Genomic DNA, 22,500 nt, shown 5'->3' with positions numbered 1-22,500 from the left:
AAGGGCATATCTAAATCAGCTTAGATGAGAGAGAGAGAGAGAGAGAGAGAGAGAGAGAGAGAGAGAGAGAGAGGTGTTGGGGGGGAACTGGATAGGACAAGAGGACGGTCAAACTTCAATCAGCAACCCCCATTTCAATATACATCTAAACAAGAAGGAAAAAGAGAGGAGAGAGAGAGAGGAGAGAGAGAGAGAGAGAGAGAGGAGAGGACACACCCCATTCCAACATACATTTAAACCACAAACAAAAAGCGACGGGGAGAGAGAGAGAGAGAGAGAGAGAGAGAGAGAGAGAGAGAGAGAGAGAGAGAGAGAGAGAGAGAGAGAAGTTCAACATACAATTTCTTGAGTCCAGTGAAACTAGCCATATGAAAAATGCCTAACAAGCAGAGCGTCTTTCTTGAGAAGCCGTAACATGCTGAATCTTCCCATACTCTGTACCTATATATTTACAAGAATTATTCAAGCATAACATTTAAGTCTGCGAACGGTGCTGAATTATAGAGTTCTTGAGGTTCTAAAATAAGGAACCATGTATATTGCTTTGCTGGGCAGTAATCGTTATACACGGAAATACACCCATGTGTGAGATATGTATATATAATTATATAAATATTATATATATATATATATATATATATATATATATATATATATATATATATATATATATATATATATATATATATATATATATATATATATATATTTACTTATATATATATTTATATATATATATATATATATATATATATATATATATATATATATATATATATATATATATATATGTGTGTATGTACGTGTGTGTGTATATATATATATATATATATATATATATATATATATATATATATATTATATATATATAAATGCAGTAATCCTCAAGGCATGTAGATACTACTAAAAAAGAAAGTCAAGTAGTTTAATTGCCAAGGCAATTCAAGGAATACGATTCCAATTTTAAAATTGTTATAAGAATCTCTCTCTCTCTCTCTCTCTCTCTCTCTCTCTCTCTCTCTCTCTCTCTCTCTCTCTCTCAGGATAAGCCAAAGGTCCTCCGGACCGTTAATCCGCTTACAAACCAGGACACGGACTTCCTGACGAGTACCGGATATTTCACGGAATTCCGCATTCCGCACCTGAATAGCATCCCTTTGCGTCTAATGTTTGCGCCGGGCTCGCAATGAGTCGTTTCTCTTCCGAGAAATGACTAAACTTTACTTTATTTCAAGTAATTCGTTGTAAAATACTTAGGAATGGAATGGACTGGAACATAGAGTTTAGGCCAAAGGTCAAGCACTGGGATCTATGCGGTCATTCAGCGCTGGAAAGGAAATTGAGAGTACGTAGGTTCGAAAGGTGTAACAGGAGGAAAACCTCAAAGCAGTTGCACTTTGAAATAATTGTTAGGAGAGGGTCGATAGCAAGATGGAAGACAGATAATATGAATGGAGGTACAGTAAAAGGAACGGAAGGGGCTGCAGCTAGGGGCCGAAGGGACGCTGCAAAAAACCTTTAGTAATGCCCACATTGCACGCTGTGGGGTGTGCTGACGGCACTGCCCTCCTACGGGACATACTTAGGATGGAAGGAATTGTCCGCCAACTTTTGTTAGAACTTTTAATAAAACGGTTTTCGTAAAATATGTTGAATATGATGTTTGCTCAATGTTTTCATAAGATTTCAGATTAATTTGTAAAGGATTTTTTAAAAATAAATAACCCACCACACAGCAATTACGCAATAACAAAACAATACTTGTAGTCCAGTTCATCTTGGTTAAAAACTAGAGACGGGTCATGGTTTGGGTAGTCTTGACTAAAGCATTCTAGAATCACAACAAATCATTTTACAGTTACTTATTTTCACGTTCAGAAGCGATGGCAACATCGTAATGCATTTCTAGCACTTGGATTTCTTAAAACAATTATTTCAAAAGGAAAATGCTTTGCCCACACTGAACACATTTCCCCATGAAATATGTTCTCTCACATAGACTATGCATTAACAATCATCTACAGTAATGGCTTAGCTAATAAACGTCACGGAATTATACAATAAGGCGTTTGACATGTCATAACTACTCCTGCCACAACATTATGAAGAACATTGTTAAAACACATAAATTTATATCATCTAACGGAAAGTTAATATTTCCCGCCAATTTCATCGAGTTTAAATTTCCCGCCAATTTCACCGTTTAAATTTCCCGCCAATTTCACCGAGTTGGAATTTCGCGCCAATTTCATCGAGTTTAAATTTCGCGCCAATTTCACCAAGTTGGAATTTCCCGCCAATTTCATCGACTTTAAATTTCCCGCCAACTTCATTGAGTTTAAATTTCCCGCCAATTTCACCGTTGGAATTTCCCGCCAATTCCACCGACAGGCAAACAACACCAACTAACCTTAACCAACACAGTGGAGGAGTGGTATCCGTCCCTTTCTTCGGCGATGGGACTTGGAACGCGGACTCTAAACCTGAGAAGTCCCCGGGAGTTGAATAGAGGACGCATGTAAGCGGCCTAAATGCCGGCGCACGAAGGATACTTCGAGGGGAGGTAGCAAGGAGGTACTACAAGTGTGTCCTTTGCTCTCCGGAGTCTGTTCATACGATGCCAAAACGTGAAGTTCGTTGATACGGAAAATCAGGAACTGTAGGTAATATTCACAATAGATGCTGAGGTCTTATGGTCAAAGTGGAAGTGAACTATGTAAGGAACTCTGAATCACAATCCTTCCCTGTTACTACTGTATTTACTGAAGTGGGAATTTGAGAGAGAGAGAGTTCAAAATAACAGAGGCAGTTTCGGTAGACTTTTGGTTCCGTTTGGTGGTCCAATACTTCTTCGAAACAGATGCGACTTGTGAACTTTTGACAATGCACTCTTCTGGCTTGGTATTCCCTCAAATCTCTTCTCTTTCTTCTGCTCCCTAAAAGTCTCGCAGACGAGTTCTGTCCTTGAATACACTGTAGCGGTAGTCAGGCAACTCCTGCCAGCTCAAGGAGGGCAACGGACGACGTTCAAAATAGAAAGTTGTCTTTGGTTACCGAGATGCGTGGCCCCTTGAATGACCTGGTCTCCTCTGGAAGCGTCAGCTGAAAGTCGCCTTGGAAAAGGACAAGTGAAATTTTGTTACCTTTCCTAGCTTTCTGGGAGGCACTGTCTTCCTCCGCACAAATCTCGGCAGACAATCGACCACTGCGCTCTTCTCCAGAAGACGGGGGATCTAAGGCAGAACGAGGAACGTCCTACCTAAAAGTCCCTTTTGTAGAAATCGTTCAGAGGAGCCTCTAAGTATCCAAACAACTTTCACCTTCTCTTGTGTCTCTTTCGTGCAGTTCGAGAGCTCGTTGTAGTTCTGAACAGCAGAACCTTCTGATATTTCCCTCCCGTATGTCTCGTTTGAAGTCTGGACTCGAATGGGCACTGAAGGACCTCCAGCAAACGGCGTAGACTACCAGAGGCGGTGAGTCAGAGAATGATCAGTTAAAACCAGGAAGGGCTCCGCGTAATCGCTGCACTCTCTCTCACTCACATGTTCTCTGATGCACAAGACACTTTCTTGACGTCTCTACCAACAGGCCAAGCCTCCCCCAAGCATACACACACACACACCCACACCCTCCTACCCCCAGCGTATTATCCACAAATGGAAGAAGCCAAATGATAAACAGGATGGTAAGTAACGTGTAATTGGTGTCCACTGAAAGAAAGACCAGTGATATCAAACATTCAAGACACTGCACAGTCCAGTGCTCTTGAAAAGGTCCCCTACGTGATTGAAAAAATGTAAAAAATTAAAATCTCCCTACGGAAAATTTATAACCTCTGGCACCCAATGCCGAATGCATCGTGACTATATTCGATGCTACAGAGGGATAGAAAAAATGAGGAACTGCCATTTATGGCAGTTCCCTGCACTTGACAGGCATCAGCACAGGGAGCGCCTGAGAGCCACCCGCTCTGTCACAGTTTCCTTAGCGGCCAACCTGATAGTCCCCGAAATAACAATTCTCCCCCTCCCTTTTAACCACCCAACCAACCCCCTGATCAAAGACTACCCCTCACACCATGTCAAACCGTTAACCGGAGATTCCCACTCTCTATATAACTCTTACAATCATCTGCTTCAACCTGTTGGTTTAGCTCTCTGGCGAAAAACAGCTTCGTTTTCTGCTGAATTTGCTGTCTCCGTTTGGAGTCTGCGTCGAACACGTTTGCTCAAGAGTGACTGGACACGTGAGTCCGCCCTCGAGTAAGCCTTTTCACATGCGCTGTTTTACACGCAAAATAGCAACCGCTCTCGCGCATTTCTTCTGGGTCATTTCCGTGTAACCTTCGCAAATATCATAATTTAAGGCTAACTGAAAGACGACTGTTTTCAGGAAGGACAGTTTGTGTGTGTGTGTGTGTGTGTGTGTGTGTGTGTGTGTGTGTGTGACCAAGGAAAAGGTACGTGAGGTCTGTGCATAAATTTTCAAACAGGTGGACAGGGTGTTGCTGATCTGCCAAAAAATCAACAAGTACAACAACGTACAGCTGCATTTGGGCCAAAAATAATTTCGTAAGTTAAGATCCTATCAACAAATCGATTACATAATGTGCTCTGCTTAGCTCTTATTATGTAGTAATGGATAAAAAAAAATATATGGATTCAAATCAGACACAGCGAACAATGGAAAAAAAACAAACTTTTTAAAGCCTAACACACGACATCCACAAAAATAACAGAAATCCCATATTGTCTAAAAAGGGGTTCCTGAAGGTGACATAACACCGCCCTTGGTAAAAAAAAACAAAAATAAACCATTTAAATCCTAACACACGAAATCCACAAAATCACCAGGAACTCCATAGTCAAAAAAAGGAACCCGAAGATGCCACAGTGACGTCTGAGAAAGACCACGGACTGAGTGACTGATAAAAAAAGGGGTGTGTGTGTACGTGCTAAGCTTAGCACATGACAGGAAATGAGTATGTAAAGAAGCAAAACGTGGAAACACCACGAAAACGTAAGTCTCCCCTTCGCCGTTTCCCTATGACCGGGGTTCTGTTTCTTTTTCTTCCTCTTCTTCGTATTTCCTCGTTTGTTTTCCTTCTCTTTTAAATGGAAGTCAGTTTTTTTAACTCCTTTTTTTGCATCGTTTTTATAATGATGTTCCGTGAGCAAGATGCTGATGGGGCCAGAGGAATCGTAACTTATTTCTACTATCCTCATCAATGTTACGATCACCGTGGCTAATAGATCCATTATTATTATTATTATTATTATTATTATTATTATTATTATTATTACAATCACGCTTTCATGAGCCTATTGTGTTTCCAATTTCGACACTATTCCGCGTGTCGTCGAATTTGCCCAAGGTCAAAGACGCTTAATAATAAGAATATCTGGATTTTGACGAATGTTCCTTCCCAAACCTTAAGCAATCAGTTTGGAATAATAAAAGATATTAATTCCTGTATTGAAAAAAAAATTACTCTCACCCCGAGTATGACTTTGAACAGACCACAGAACACGGTGGCTGAGGTTAATCTTCGTTAATCGAGCAAGAAGGGTAAAGACAAACACGTTGCTAGGGGGAAGAGTTGGTAATTAGATCAGCTAAACGAACCGGTTGAAAACCATATTTATTAACAAATAATACGTATATAATATATATAAATATATAAGTATATATACATACATATATATAATATATATATATTATATATATAACAAAGTTCGTAAGTTAGTTTAGTTTTCAGTTACTTCAGTGGATCAAAGGAACGTGAATAAATGACACTTCGTAATGTTGGCCGCAGATTATAACACTGCTACTGGGTAGACATATAATAATAATAATAATAATAATAATAATAATAATAATAATAATAATAATAATAATAATAATAATAATAATAATAATAATAATATCACCTTTTTTATGTTACCGAAAGATATTTGTCAGAGGGACCTACCTCTCTCTCTCTCTCTCTCTCTCTCTCTCTCTCTCTCTCTCTCTCTCTCTCTCTCTCTCTCTCTCTCAAACGTATGTCATTTATATAACAAAAGTTGTATTGTATGTGGAGGTCGACTTACCATCCATTTTTTTTACTTTCTGTTATTTTTATTTATTTATTTGTTTGTTTTGTTGTCTGTAAATACACGAATTTAATTTTGGGACTTTTCTCTCTTTGGTATGAATAAATCAGGATTAATTTTCAGGGCATTGGTTTTATATATTTAGAGACAGAGAATTATTAAAGGTGTTAGAAGAGTGACTGGGATATTGACTACTTCTGTGTTCTCTTGGATTGCTATAGATTTTTCACCCACACACATATATGTATATATATATATTTTATATATATATTATATAAATACATATACTTATATGAAGAAATCAATATCCCAGTCACACCTCCAACACCTTTAATAATTCTCTGTCTCTAAATATATAAAACCAATGTCCTGAAAATTAATACTGACTTATTCATACCAAAGAGAGAAAAGTCCCCAAAATTAAATTCGTGCATTTACAGACAACAAAACAAACAAATAAATAAATAAAAATAACAAAGAGTAAATAGAAAAATGGATGGTAAGTCGACCTCGACTTACAATACAACTTTTGTTATATAAATGACATACGTTTGAGAGAGAGAGAGAGAGAGAGAGAGAGAGAGAGAGAGAGAGAGAGAGAGAGAGAGAGAGAGAGAGAGAGAGAGAGAGAGAGGTGGGTCCCTCTGACAAATGTCTTTCGGCAACGTCAAAAAAGGTCATATTATTATCATTATTATTATTATTATTATTATTATTATTATTATTATTATTATTATTATTATTATTATTATTATTATTATTATTATATGTCTACTCAGTAGCAGTATTATAATCTGCTGCCAACATTACGAAGTATCATTTATTCACGCTCCTTCGATCCACTGAAGTAACTGAAAACTAAACTAACTTAAGAACTTAGTTAATGACACAGCTCTACAAATTAACGTTACAATGATGCTATTACCCATGGGGCATACTCGTTACCGCGGTACCCGAACCGCTATTCCCTTGTCCAGGCTTTGGTGTCTATGTTTACCTTTCCAAGGGGACCAGTTTTGAAAAGTTGAGTTTGATCACAAATTCTTAGGAAATATTATAACTTCAATTTCAGTCAGAACTTACACAAAACATTATAATAGACAAATTCAATTTTCATGGATTCTCTTAATAATAATAATAATAATAATAATAATAATAATAATAATAATAATAATAATAATAATAATAATAATATTTACAAGGGAAAATTATCACATAAAATTCAATTTTCATGGATTATATTTCAGAACCTGTTATGGTGATGATGATGATGATGATAATACTACTACGACTACTACTAATAATAATAATAATAATGATAATAATAATAATGATAGCATTTGCAACGGAGAATTATCACAAAATTCATGGATTTCATGGATTATATTTCAGAATCTTTTATAATAATAATAATAATAATAATGGCGATGATAACAGCATTGTTAGCGGAAATAAACAATCACTTGACCAATAGAAATAAATTTCCACCTCACTCAGACGTCCTAGGTTCAGTCCCCATGTGAGGTAGAAATTAATATCCATGTTAATGCTGCTCATTTTCCCTAAAAAGTACAGAAAAAAGCTTTAAATGAAAAAAAAAAAACTATTATGAAGCTTCTTGAGATGGCCTTATGAAAATCTCTCACTCTCTTTCTCCTAGTTATGCATGGCGTGAGTGTGAAAGCTCCAGAGAACTTTTCCAAATTCCTCCAAATCTTCTTTTAGTGTTTAATTTATGCTAAATAAGTAAATCGATTTTCCTTTTCCCTTATTTTATGGGCTTCGGTTATTTCGAAGCCAATTTTCTCTATCATATACATTCGCGAATTCAACCATAAAAACTTTTCCATTTTTACTAACCTTGGTCTACAAAAAATTCTGAATGCCTTGGTAACCTCTCTAAAATCACACCCCTTTCTTTGGATACAAATAGTGTTACTTACAAGCTTTCCAAGGCTTCCTTTTCCAAGCTCTATCACACCACTGAGCATGAAGGACAAGGCTAATTATTCAGTGTCAACTCGTATTTTGTCGACACTGGTGCCGTCAACCTTTCTCATCACTTTCCTTTCCACATACCATCAATTCTTCAAGATTTTCAGATTCCATTTCATTCTATTCTTTATGAGTTTCATTCAGTTCTTCAACTTACTTTTTATTCTGAAATCTTTCTCATGTTTTTTGCCTAATATCCATATCATGTCTTCAAACTCCCTAGATCTATCTTAAATTATATTCTTGTCGTTGCATTCCACTATATTCATCATTGCTGTGCTCTTAAACACAATCCACTAGAAAAAGTAAAACCTTCCTTACTTTTCCACAAGTCAACTTTCGTCAACATCCGCATTTTATAAAGCATTAGCAAAAAATACTACGTTATACAAACCATAAATACACTCTGGAAAACCTTTTCCTTTTACAACATATCAAGAATACATTATGGGTACTCAAAAACAAAGGTACATCCTACCAACCTTTTTATAGAATCTGGTAAATACTGAAAACCTGAATTTCTGTGCTGTCAAGATGCACCAGTATGTCAAAAAATATACCAAGAATATTTCAGCTTACCCATCCATAAACTGGATATAATGATAATCCATAGCTTACACGTGCAGTAATGAAAACACCACTGAAGTAAAATTCATGATTATATCATATTTTATATCCTTATGAAAGTCAAGTCTCCTTAAATAATAATTAACACGTAGTATGCAAATATATTTGAAGACTACATGACCAAACAGATGCAGGGCCCAAGGTTAGTTTGTTTATCAACTAATGCTATCAGACATCACACAGTGAATGGAGACTAATATGTAACTAACACAGGTAAGAACGAACATTTACATTACACAATGAATCTATTGGAAAGCAAGGAAACACACCATCCTAACTAAATCATTGCCCCAGTGTCAAAATGACAAGGTGACTAATGCAAGTTCCTGTAATACGAGTATATTATAATATGAACTGTGGGCATTTAAATATAAGATCTAAAGCATTGTCAAACAATGTTTAATATGACTAAACCACTTAAAACATTACAGTAAATAAAAGGCCAAAGTCAACCACTACTTAACCTCAATTTTGAAACCTAAATGAGCTCCACTACATGTGCCGAGAGTAGAGAGCCCTGAGGAATAAAGTCTATTATCTATCGAGAGAGGAGTACCATAATCTCTCGGACTAATCTCAAATATAAGAGAGAACAAGCAAAAGTTGCTTAAAACCTTTCCGACCTGCAGGTTGGGGCTATTTCTCATGAAGGATCTCTGTCGGGTCAAACCATTCGTCACCTGGAGTAATCCTCCGTCGTCGCTCTGCAAATCAAAATGAATTCGACCCACATCCTTAGAAAACATTAAGGTGGAAACGTATGGTACTGCCAAAGCATGAAGGATACCTAGAGTGTTTTATTCTGTTGTAAGATATAATCCCTTCCCATGTCATGACTCGCCTCCAGTGTTTTACTCTGAGTTAAGATATAAGCCCCGCCCTCTTTCATGACTCAACTGCCAGATGTTTCCAGACACTAACCAGGTAGAATAACACTGTATTCAGGCTGTGAAGTGTTAATGGCTTAATTTAAAACAGAAATTAGAGTTGTTTAGAAGATATGTGATAAGAGGAAGAGGGTACCAAGAGTTTAATGGCAGATGAATCAAGTAAAATTAAGAATGTTGTGGAATCTCTGGGATACTTCAAAAGTACTATAAGCATCTGAATCTTATTAAGAGAAGGATCCTTGAATGTGGATTAGCCTAGATTACTGAAACATAGAAAACTGTATAGCTGTTTTTTGGACTTGTGCAATCATTCATTTTGTGTTTATAGAGAAAGGTACTTCATGCTTTGTTTACACAAATATTATTATGCTTTTGTTTACGATATTAAATCTCTAAGCAAATCATTGTAATCCAAAATTATTACTACATAAAAGTGAATTGAAATCAATAACGGTAAGCATTAACAGTACTGGAAAATAAAAGCATTTCGAATTTATATATATGATAAAATAAAAAACTTATTTTAGAATTACTGATGCAGTATCAGTAGGCTAAGTGTAGACTTGACATTATGTAACATAATTTGAATTAAAAAATAACATTTCACCGAAATATCAAGCATCAAGTCAAGGCGAATAATCTTACCGTATACTAATGCACACAAGTGGCTCATTTATATCAATAGCTATGCTCTAGCGTTAAGCTTATCATGCAAATGATATATATATATATATATATATATATATATATATATATATATATATATATATATATATATATATAATATATGCAAACATACATCATACATATAATATATATATATATATATATATATATATATATATATATATATATATATATAAATAAAGAAAGCAAACGCCATAATTGCTTTTTTTTTGTTAGTGCCTTAATCTTTCGCATAAACGTAGGCAAAGCAAGCCACATGACTTCGTGCCTGTTCTTTTATTTATGTCGTGCATGTGTCCGTAAGTCACCTTGTAACAATTTGGTCTTCATTTGCATGTACAGTAGGTTCAACTAAAAGCAATGCAGTCTGCATACGGTACGAGTGGTATATCCTGGGAGACTTGTCAACAAGATGCACTGTTTTGAATATGCTGTCACTGAAACTTTCTATATTATATATATATATATACATATATATATATATATATATATATATACATATAAATATATATATATATATATATATATATATATATATATATATATATATATATATATATATATATATATATATATATATATATATATATATATATATTAGCTCCTCTGTGGAGAAAAAATGCACATTTCCTTAAATACTTTATTTGTTGTGAGATGGAAGAAAACATCTCCCTCGGTTGTATTACTTTCTTGTGAAAAATATCCTATTTAGCTGCCTACATAAATGAGACACTGAAATCTCGAATTATTCTGACCACAGGAAGATCTGAATGCATCGATGTTCAAGCCAATACCCCAAACCCAAAACTTCCCTGTATGGGGGGGGGGGTTGCCGTCAGCACACCTCATGCGGTGCACTGTAGGCATCACTTAAGGTTCTTTGCAGTGTGCCTTCGGCCCCCAGCTGCAACCCCTTTCGTTCCTTTTACTGTACCTCCTTCCATATTCTCTTTCTTCTACCTTACTCTCCACCCTCTCCCGACAATTAATTCATATTGCAACTGCGAGGTTTTCCTCCTGTTACACCTTTTACTCTCAATTTCCGTTTCAGCGCTGAATGACCTCAAAGGTCCCAGCGCTTGGCCTTTGGCCTAAATTCTATATTCAATTCCATTCAGTTCAATACCCAAAACCTATTATCTAGCCTCACTGGGAAAGTAAAAATATGTAAATTTATTATGCAACAAATTTCAGAGTCCACAGCACCCAAAACAAGCAACAATATCCATTGTGATTCTGTTTCAATTAACCATTAGAACAGGATGCTGAATCAGACTCAACCTCTATGAGAAAATCAATAAAAAAATTACCTCGAGACAGAACCGCGACGAATATGTTAGTCGTGATCAACACTAAATTATCTTATGACAAAGCGAATACCACCAAAATGTTGGGAAAATACAATCTTTTTGAAGAGGTACAAAAATATGAATACAAAAAATGATGGACAGTTATACCCGTAACGGCCTGAAAATACTCTCCCAGTGAGGACGCACATTTGAAAATCTATATAAAAGCTCATTTGAAAATATATATAAAGGCTAGACGGATATTCTCCCAGAGGTGCATAGCTCGGCAAAGTGTTACGCGTTTGACGATCATTAATAATTAATCTCTATGGCTGACTGCAAATGAGGCCATTAGGCCGCATAATGAGGCCTCAAGTTGCATTGCCAAAACCATCACCGGGTCCTTTAAACTTAGGAGGAGGAGGAGGAGGAGGAGGAGGAGGAGGAGGAGGAGGAGGAGGAGGAGGAGGAGGAGGAGGAGGAGGAGGAGGAGGAGGACGCTGAATCTACTTTCGACACTGAAACTAGATTACGAATATCGGACACTTCTGTCGCAGGTACCTATAACGTACTCACAGCGTTATGTGGCCTAGAGACGCTGAATGTCTAACGAATGTACGATAACCTAAATATGTTTTTTAAGGTCATTTACCTTGAATTACGAGTCAATACTCATTTTAAAAAAAGGTGTAGTTCCACAAGGTGTTAATAAGTTTGGTTTTGTTCAGCGTTCTGGGATTATAACCGCTAGCCACTCTGGTCGTTGACCGGATGGCTGTTGATTATAAATGATGGCTGATTGAGTCATAGTGCGTGAGGTTACATATATATATATATATATATATATATATATATATATATATATATATATATATATATTTATTTATATATATATACACACATACGGTAACTTGCTCGTACTTCCTACGCTTCAATCTAAAATCTTTGGAGACATCTATATAATAATAATAATAATAATAATAATAATAATAATAATAATAATAATAATAATAATAATAATAATAATAATAATAATAATAATAATAATAATAATTTTTTGTCAAATGTTTATAAAATCTCTCAGTAATCCAGTTTATCTAATATACTTTTCGCCTGGTCAACGGAAGAACAAAAATTGAAATTTTATATAAAAAACAAAATATAAGCTGAACGATCCTCGGTGACAACGGAAATTATAAAAAAAAAATATTACTGCAAGTCATTCTTTTTTACTCCTGGCTAACAGTTACCTGTGGAAATATAAATCAAACGCACAGAACCACACGAAATTCGGGAAACAATAGTGACCTCTTTAAACTTAATACAAAATACAACTAGCCAATATGATTTTTAGTATGAATCATCTGATTTGTATCATATGATCAATTCTTTCTAAATAAACAGTGGTAAAAGGATAAGTGGAGAAAAGTTCCAGTTTCTACAAGTGGAGAAAATTTCCAGTTTCTACAAAAGTTTCTAGAAGTGGAGAAAAGTTCCAGTTTCTACAAAAGTTTCTACAAGTGGAAAAGTTCCAGTTTCTAGAAACGTTTCTACAAGTGGAGAAAAGTTCCAGTTTCCACAAAAGTATCTACAAGGGGAGAAAAGTTCCAGTTACTACAACAGTTTCTACAAGTGGAGAAAAGTTCCAGTTTCTACAAAAGTTTCTACAGGTGGAGAAAAGTTCCAGTTGCTACAAAAGTTTTTACAAATGGAGAAAAGTTCCAGTTTCTGCAAAAGTTTCTACAAGTGGAGAAAAGTTCCAGTTTCTACAGGTGGAAAAAAGTTCCAGTTTCTACAAGTGGAGAAATGTTCCAGTTTCTACAAAAGTTTCCACATATGTGTGACAACAGGAAATAAGCAACTTTCGTCTCGAAGCAGAGGCAACGTGAGATACTTTAGACAAAGACACAGGGAGTGGTCAGACAAATTTGCATCTTGTTACGTGACGTCATTTCCTATTTTCCAATAGCTAGCGAAGACCAATTACTAATTCGGCCCTAGTTTGACGAACTGGGGTCAGCCATTTGTTCCCCATTCCGAGAAAATGAGCTTCAAAGATTTTTATATTATTCACAGCTTCTAATTAGCTCGTCTTCTGAGGAAATTTGGTTACCAAGATCTGAGGCGTTCAAAATTAGAAGGGCCATTGGCCACAAAAAATATTTTGAGTTATAAGCCATCAAAGTTTTGGAAATTCAACCTGCTCTCATTTCTTTATTTTTCAGGACACAAAGTTTGAGTTTTGTATAAGATGAAGTATTTGCCATCAGGAATAGAACAGTATGCGCAAAAACATTATAGTTCAACCCCACCCCCTTTTTCCTCCCTTTTAAAAAAAAAAACATTTTTAAAAGTTGAGGCGAGAGGCCCTTCTAATGCTGAACGCCTGATTTTGATATTATTCAAAGCTTCTAATTAGCTCGTCTTCTGAGGAAATTTTATTTGAAAATGTGACAACACCGACAGCTGAAGTTTTGCTATGTTATAGAGCGTCAGAAACTGAGACTCTTTGGCTGGAAAACTAAAAAAAATAAAAAAAAATAAAAAAAAATAAAAAATTGGGATACGACAGTTCCTCAAGATAAGGACGAATTAACCTACTCACCCCTAAGACCTATCCCACACTGCATTACCAGGTCTTGCAGCAATATCAGTGTCTAAGTCGTTTTCCTAGCGGGTGTTTACAAATGACAGGGATGCATAAAGCAGTTCTAAACAAAAGTGATAAACTATTCATGCACACTGAAACGACTACAGCCGTAAACTGTAATTCTTCATGCTTTCAAAAATAATTTTTTTCAATCTAAATGATACATTCACAATCAAGCATCATGCGAAAATTAAAATAAGCAATGTAAACATACTTCAGTCACCATGGAATAATGATAACAATAAAAATAATAATAATAATAACCTACAACACGGAAGTGTTAGTTAAAGCAAAATGGAAAAAAACAAAAATCATTACAAAGGAAAGAAAGATTGATGCGAAGGATACTGCAATTGAGCACACTGGAGGACTTGAAATAAAAATAAAAATCGAATACAAGCGACAAGGATACAGTAATAAACGATAGACCACAAGGGAATAAAAAAGGAGACATGCAAGGGAAGATCAAAGTTCTAGAGACTCTGGACGAGGGACAACTAGAGCAGCTTCTGTGCTGCAAAGTGTCAGCTCACCTCCGGACGCACTATGCACAATGAGACAATAAAGTACATGGCAACCCTGATTTTTATAATACGTTACATTAGCCTAATGGCTCTAGAGGCTGTGAGTGTGTGTGTGTGTGTATTCGTTCGCTGATTTGCACTTTTATTTACTTCTGCTTCAAAGCCTAAAATCTGGTATACATGAACCATGGGGTATGACACTGGCGTGCGATGCAAGGTGTTCATTGTACGTATTTCAAAATGATGGTGACATTGGGACAAAGACATTCTTCAAGCGGAACGGTGCAAATAAAATGACAAGCCCTATTTCACTCTTAAATTGCCAGGCACCAGAGCATCACTTCCTAAGGAAATGTTTTAAACGAAAGACCAAAAACACTGTAATGGCACATGACAAAGATGAAGAACGTGAATGCAGGCCCGGTTCCAATTTATGAGTGAAAATATGGCAGCTGACTGCAGTTCCGGTACTAATTTACGTGTATAAAATGTGGCACTTGACTGCAGGTGTATGTGGCACCGGACTGCATTTCCATATACCAATTTACGTGTAAAAATACATCTGTAAACTATTACTTAGTTTGCTCACTGGATGACGTGTGGTGACCAGATATTACTTTAAGCGGATGGTTTTACTACAGTCCCTATCTTAAATAACCAATATTGATCCAGGCAATGACAGTTCAAGAGTAAACAAGCTGTAAAAGAATCTAGTCATGTTCAAGACAGGTCTGATACGGCCGCTCTTCAAACCAATCTAGGGATGTCTTTCATTCCTTTTTTTTTTCATGGCTTTGCTGCCCAGGCTACAGAAAAAAAGACAGAGAGAGAGAGAGAGAGAGAGAGAGAGAGAGAGAGAGAGAGAGAGAGAGAGAGAGAGAGAGAGAGAGAGAGGCAGGCAGCAGTGGTATTTCTGGGGTTAATCCTACTTTACAGAAGACAACAACTATGAATTAAGATCACGATGCTTCCAAGGCAGAGTTAGCGAGTCGTCCTTCAAGTAACAGTGATAATAATGACAGTAATAATAATAATAGTAGTAATAATCATCATAATAACCTGCAAATTAGCGAAGGCAGACTGGGGTCGTCCAAAGCTCCTCTCTCGAGTAAGGTTCCTGCGCTCGGCCTACCCAGGATCGGCAGGGGAAATGGAATACAATTAATATGGAGAAATCCCAACTACATTGGGAATTCAACAGACATATAAATAAACTCTGAATACAAAAGGGTGTTCCCTGCAAGTCGGCAAATCACCCGCAACACGATGCTGAAACACTACACCTTTTAATAATTTAAGGAGACAAGTAAGGCAGAATGAATGCCCAAATGTAAGTAAATGACAAGAGAGAGAGAGAGAGAGAGAGAGAGAGAGAATGCAGTAACAAATTAATAAGTTATTAGGAGTCAAATGTGAATAACAGTGAAAAGAGAGAGAGAGAGAGAGAGAGAGAGAGAGAGAGAGAGAGAGAGAGAGAGAGAGAGAGAGAGAGAGAGAGAGAATGCAGTAACAAATAAATAAGTTATTAGGAGTCAAATGTGAATAGCAGTGAAGAGAGAGAGAGAGAGAGAGAGAGAGAGAGAGAGAGAGAGAGAGAGAGAGAGAGAGAGAAGTACAAATAAATACCAGTGCACGGGAATAAAAAAAAATAACCAGGCACCCAAAAAAAAAAGTCCTCGCCTGAAAGAAATAATCTGTTATGATTTGTAATGATTTGTAATAATCACGAATATCTCAGCTTCTTCATAGGCGTAGAAAGTATATGGCTACAATTCAAAGGCCAATCATGCTCACGAATTTATATCAGGTCTTACAGAAGAACACTTCTTTAAATCTCTCTCTCTCTCTCTCTCTCTCTCTCTCTCTCTCTCTCTCTCTCTCTCTCTCTCTAATTCACGCCGATATACAAAAAAACAAACTGGAATGATTCTGTTTTTTTTTTCAGGAATCAAGTACGTCACTGAGATAATAACTAAGTACTGAAAACCCAAGAACACACAAATGAGTCAATAATCATTTAAATAATGTATATTACTAACCAAGTTATAGGACTGGGATCGACAGAAAGTGAAAAACAAGTACAGGAAATAGACTTTGGCTTCAGGAAAGCCAACTGCACTGCTCAGAAAAGGAAGAAGCGAATAACTACTGGCTAACCTTTCCAGGAAACTGCAAAGCACAGAATGCATATATCACACACACACACTATATATATATATATATATATATATATATATATATATATATATATATATATATATATATATATATATATATATATATATATATATATATATATATATACTTTCTCGAGGCATTAAGTATCGTTCATGATTCAGTGACAATATAGTTGATATACCATAATGAAAAATAATTAATTAATTTGTTGAATGTTGAAAACAAACTTTTATTACATTTCTCTCTCTCTCTCTCTCTCTCTCTCTCTCTCTCTCTCTCTCTCTCTCTCTCTCTTTATATATATATATATATATATATATATATATATATATATATATATATATATATATTTATATATTTGTATTATATATATATATATGAATATATACATATTTATAATATAAATATATATGTGAATATATATATATTTATAATATATATATATATATATATATATATATATATATATATATATATATATATAGAGAGAGAGAGAGAGAGAGAGAGAGAGAGAGAGAGAGAGAGAGAGAGAGAGAGAATGCAATAAAGTTTGTTTTCAACATTCAACAAATTAATTAAATCATTTTCATATGGTTTATCAACTACATTATCACTGAATCATAAACGACACTCAATGCCTGGAGAAAGAGGGAAGCTACCTTACACAATACAGTCGGTCACGTGAGCTGCTGCTGCCGCCTGCAAAAGCATGTGACTGGCTGCATCTACTACTACAGGTGGGCGAGCGCTTGAGACTTCCCTTCCACACACGAGGTGCTAATTTGTCGCGATCAGCTTATGCCTATTTTGGCAAGCTGCTAATCCCTTTACATCTCACCACCAATGTATATACTTTGTTTTCTTGAAGGAAAACAGGAAAGGGAATATTGCTACATATTTTGTTGAGAGACAATGGCATTTTTAATGCTCAGCTATATCTAGGAACAAAATCCGTTGGGGATTAGTGCTACATATACGGGAACTCAGTAACCTGAGAGAGAGAGAGAGAGAGAGAGAGAGAGAGAGAGAGAGAGAGAGAGTATCTACAAGTTAAACGTACTAAACTGTACACGAGAAACAGCTTCCCACGTGTAATACTATGAACTAATTCTTTGTAAAACCTCACGGAGTACTCACTCACAATACGATTATGTACGAGTGAAATCACTCCCGGAGTGAGTGAAAAAGTTGAATGGGTTCACCTACATTTACATACACACACACACAAACACACACACATATATATGTATATAATGTATGCAGACAGTATATAATGTATGCAGACATTCATTATGCTACGTATATACAGCAAAGACTGCATCACCTTGCCAACCTTTCCTTCCTCTTGTCTACAATTTTACGATGGCATTATAATCCACGGTGGCATCACATTTTACGATGAAGGTGCATGACAATGAAATCGGAAGTATGACTCAAAGAACGACAAGATAACAAAAAAATCAGGAACTGACAACAGTGACGATTCTTGGGAGTTCGTATGCTGGAAACACCTGCCTATGGGAAATGATAATGAGACGGTAATTGGGTCCGTAAGAAAGACAATGGGACCTTGCAATCACTTTCGTTCGTAATTGCACGATAATAGGGACGGTAATCACTTTGTAATGGAATGTTAATGGTCTCTCCGTCATGCGAGGGGAAGAACAGTTCGTTGTGGAAAATGGGACTGGAAATTCTTCTTGACTCTGGTGCATTTAAGAGTATTAGGCGGCTTTTCATTGTGTTAAATTTAAGTGTATCAGGTTCATTTTGCATTATGTTAAATTTAGAGTATTATTTTAATTTTCATTATGTTCAATTTTGAGTATTATTTTAATTTTCATTATGTTAAATTTTGAGTATTATTTTAATTTTCATTATGTTAAATTTAGAGTATTAGGTCCATTTTCATTATGTTAAATTTAGAGTGTTAGGTTCATTTTCAATACGTTAAATTTAGAGTGTTAGGTTCATTTTCATTATGTTACATTTAGAATATCAGGTTGATTTTCATTATGTTAAATTTAGAGTGTCATGTTAGTTTTCATTATGTTAAATATAAAGTATCAGATTAATTTTCATTATGTTTAATTTAGAATATTAGGTTCATTTTCATTACGTTAAATTTAGAGTATCAGGTTAGTTTTCAATATGTTAATTTTCATTACGTTACATTTGCTGTATCAGGTTAATGTCAGTATGTTAAATTTTGAGTATTACGTTCATTTTCAATATGTTAAATTTAGAATACTAGGTTCATTTTCATTATTCTACATTTAGTGTTAGGTTCATTTTCATGATGTTAAATTTGGAATATTAGGTTCATTTTCATTATGCTAAATTTAGAGTATCAAGTTAATTTTCAATATGTTAAATTTAGAGCATTAGGTTAATTTCCACTATGTTAAATTCGTCATTTTCTCCTACCTGGGGACGTCGCGTCACAGACCACCTTTGTTAACTGGGTTGCAATGGCTTGTGGAACCCCTTGTTGCTAAGCTAGGAACTTTTTTTTGTTTTTGAAACCTTAGGAAGTTTCTGTTAAGTTATATAAAAAAAAAATCTATAACAAATAAGAATCACTACAAAACAATACGAGTTAATCTTCCAACTCTTTGTATGTTTCTAAAACAGAGGTTCTTAACCTTTTTTATTGCCACGCCCCCTCTAAGAGTTGGTCCCTCCCTCCACGCCCCCCTTGCATCTGTGAGTAAAATTACCTCCCGGATTTAAAGGAAAAAAAAAAAAAGAGAAAGAGGTGTTTTAGTTCATCTGGAAATGAATTAGTCAAATACTTGACACTGCTTCTTAGCGACTCTTGTTATTAAGAGAATAACGAATATAATTAGAGAATTTTTAATTTTTTCCTAAGGCTCGCGCTCGCCCCCCTTGGAAATTGCTGACGCCACCTAGGGGGGCGCGCCCGGCCCCCAGGTTAAGAACCACCGTTCTAAAATAGTCTTTTAGTGGCGTATTCTCTCCTTTGGGAAATTTGTATTGTAGCATTGATGGTTTCGCGTGACGTTATTTGCACGTCAGCACAGCTCAGCTCCTGTCTTGTGGTTCTGAAGCTGTTAATGAATTCCCCGTTACAGAGAGAGAGAGAGAGAGAGAGAGAGAGAGAGATACCTATTTTATGCAAAAATATACAGAGACAGACATACATTTATGCAAAAATATACAAACAGACATACACATAATATATATATAATATATATATGTATATATATATATATATATATATATATATATATATATATATATATATATATATATATAGAGAGAGAGAGAGAGAGAGAGAGAGAGAGAGAGAGAGAGAGAGAGAGAGAGAGAGAGAGACTGAACTTTTTCTTCTGCCTCTCCATTGCTAAATTTATGGTATTCATATCGCTAATATTCGTTTAACCTTAAAGTTTCTATTTTTAATCTGGGTCACTGACCTGACACGGGAGACCCTTAGCCCGGCCCCGCCCAAACCTCAGGCCAATTTTAACGACGTCGTTTTAACGAGAAACTTAATACTCGTTTTGCGGCACTTTTGTTGCCCAGACCTTCTTCTCTACGTAATTGTAGGTTATACGAACTGATTTACTATGCAAATGGCTTGACGATACATATACAGTATATATAGTCTTATTAGTTTGAACAGGTGAGTTTTATATATATATATATATATATATATATATATATATATATATATTCATATATTATATATATGCATATACATATATAATATATATGCATATACATATATATATATATATATATATATATTTTCTTATATATTTTCTCGAACCAGAAGAACGAAATATTTCACAAGAGGCACAAACTAGTCGACGTAGGTACACACACACACACATATACATATACATACTGTATATAAAATATACAAAATCAACTATCAACACCGCAAGACATATCGATGCAATGATACCTATTTAAAGTTTTGACTGACTGACAGACTAACTACTAACTAATCTTTAAAATACATACGGGCATCGCAACAACCAAATGCCACAGTCGCCTCGGAAGAACCGGGTTGTGTTCTATTATTGCTGGGCAGCAAACTATGACGAGTGGGCAGAGAGAAACAGTCTGCGCCCTAGAATTCAGAGGGAGGAGCAGAACGTTGGGTAACTGTAATTCCTATAAGCTGCTATCATCCACAGTCAGAATCGGCTCGCGTACCCTCCTGGCCTCTGAGGGTGTTCTCTCTCTCTCTCTCTCTCTCTCTCTCTCTCTCTCTCTCTCTCTCTCTCTGTGTGTGTCTCCTTTTTTGTTCTTTCTCTCTCTCTCTCTCCCCTTTTTTGTCTCTCTCTCTCTCTCTCTCTCTCTCTCTCTCTCTCTCTCTCTCTCTCTCTCTCTCTCTCTCTCTCTCCCCTTTTTGTGTGTGAGTATCTCTCTCTCTCCTTTTTTTATTTTTCTCTCTCTCATTTTGTCTCTCCCTCTATCTCTCTCTCTCTCTCTTCTCTTCTCTCTCTCTCTCTCTCTCTCTCTCTCTCTCTCTCTCTCTCTCTCTCTCTCTCCTTTTTTTGGTCTCAACAATGTCAGATAATGCTCTGGGTCCCAGTCATGGTCACAGCAGTTTGGCAATATCAAACTATACCTGGTCAGAGGATATTAATAAAGTAATTCAATATAAGTGATACAAACTTCTCTTTCTCCTAGCGACGTCTCACATCTTTCGGTGCAGGTTTTTAAAACATTTTAAGGTCTGATATAATGCGCATATCTGTTAAATCTACCTCTGATATAACCTGCTCATCTATCAATCTATCTAAGTGCTTACAGATACGTGTTAAATTTTAATTCTGAGTTTTACTTTTGAAAACTCAGGAATAAGTGGCAACCGGGTTATATCTCATATCATTTCCCTAAGGACTTCCGAGCAGGTAGAACGTATGCTGGAATCCTACAAGCATTCCACATTCCACATAATGCCCCTTAGGGCATGATACAGAAATGCCAATCGCCCTCCCCGCCCCCAACAAAAAGTATAAACTCACGGGTACCATCAAATAGAATCAACATTCCACAACCCTCCACCGGAGGCAACGGGTAGGGACGCCCGGAATAGCGAGATGTGTTTTAACCTCTGGGGAAAAATGTCACAGGAAAATTGGCGGATTAATGGCGCCCGAGCGATGATGTAAACTTCAGGTAACTTAAATAAACACGTAAATCAAATTGGCGCTACCTTAGGAGTTCAAAATGTTAAACATGTTAAAATGTCCCCTTTTAAGACATTATATTTGCTTAAAGCCACGACCCCACCTTAAAACATCCCCTTTAAGACATTATATTTGCTTAAAGCCACGACCCCTCCTTAAAACGGAGTCGTAAAAATAAGCGTAGCGTTTCCATCATCCACCATATTTTGACACGTAACACAAGCTCGCTTCCCCCTCCCGAACGACGATGCCACATGTGAAAAAAAGCAGAGAAGTCACAAAAACGCTGTCAGCCATGTGTATATGTATAAACGGGGCATAAACGTCACTTGGGTTTCATAATTTTCAAGTTCCCCACCCTTCTATCTCTACCAATTCAAGGCCAGCCCCCTAT

The 22,500-nt window shown here is 36.0% G+C and overlaps 1 protein-coding gene across 50 annotated transcripts in view; it reads right to left on the bottom strand.

Moving 5' to 3' along the window:
* Positions 1 to 22,500, bottom strand: part of LOC136853649 (CBP80/20-dependent translation initiation factor-like) — a 151,100-nt gene that overhangs the window by 34,828 nt on the left and 93,772 nt on the right. For 16 of the 50 annotated variants that reach the window (XM_067129496.1, XM_067129509.1, XM_067129539.1 and 13 more), the window contains one exon: positions 15,817 to 15,885. The exons of 15 other annotated variants lie outside the window; for them this stretch is intronic. In XM_067129496.1, the coding sequence (XP_066985597.1) occupies positions 15,817 to 15,885 (69 nt within the window). Of the gene's footprint in view, positions 1 to 9,340; positions 9,422 to 15,816; positions 15,886 to 22,500 lie in introns of all 50 variants that reach the window. 19 more of the 50 variants (XM_067129488.1, XM_067129486.1, XM_067129494.1 and 16 more) reach the window with 2 other exon arrangements.

This window comes from Macrobrachium rosenbergii, chromosome 27 (assembly GCF_040412425.1).
Source record: "Macrobrachium rosenbergii isolate ZJJX-2024 chromosome 27, ASM4041242v1, whole genome shotgun sequence".
Lineage (NCBI taxonomy): Eukaryota > Metazoa > Arthropoda > Malacostraca > Decapoda > Palaemonidae > Macrobrachium > Macrobrachium rosenbergii.
The sequence above is the reverse complement of the archived record's forward strand: the minus strand, read 5'-3'. Positions and strand labels throughout refer to the sequence as shown.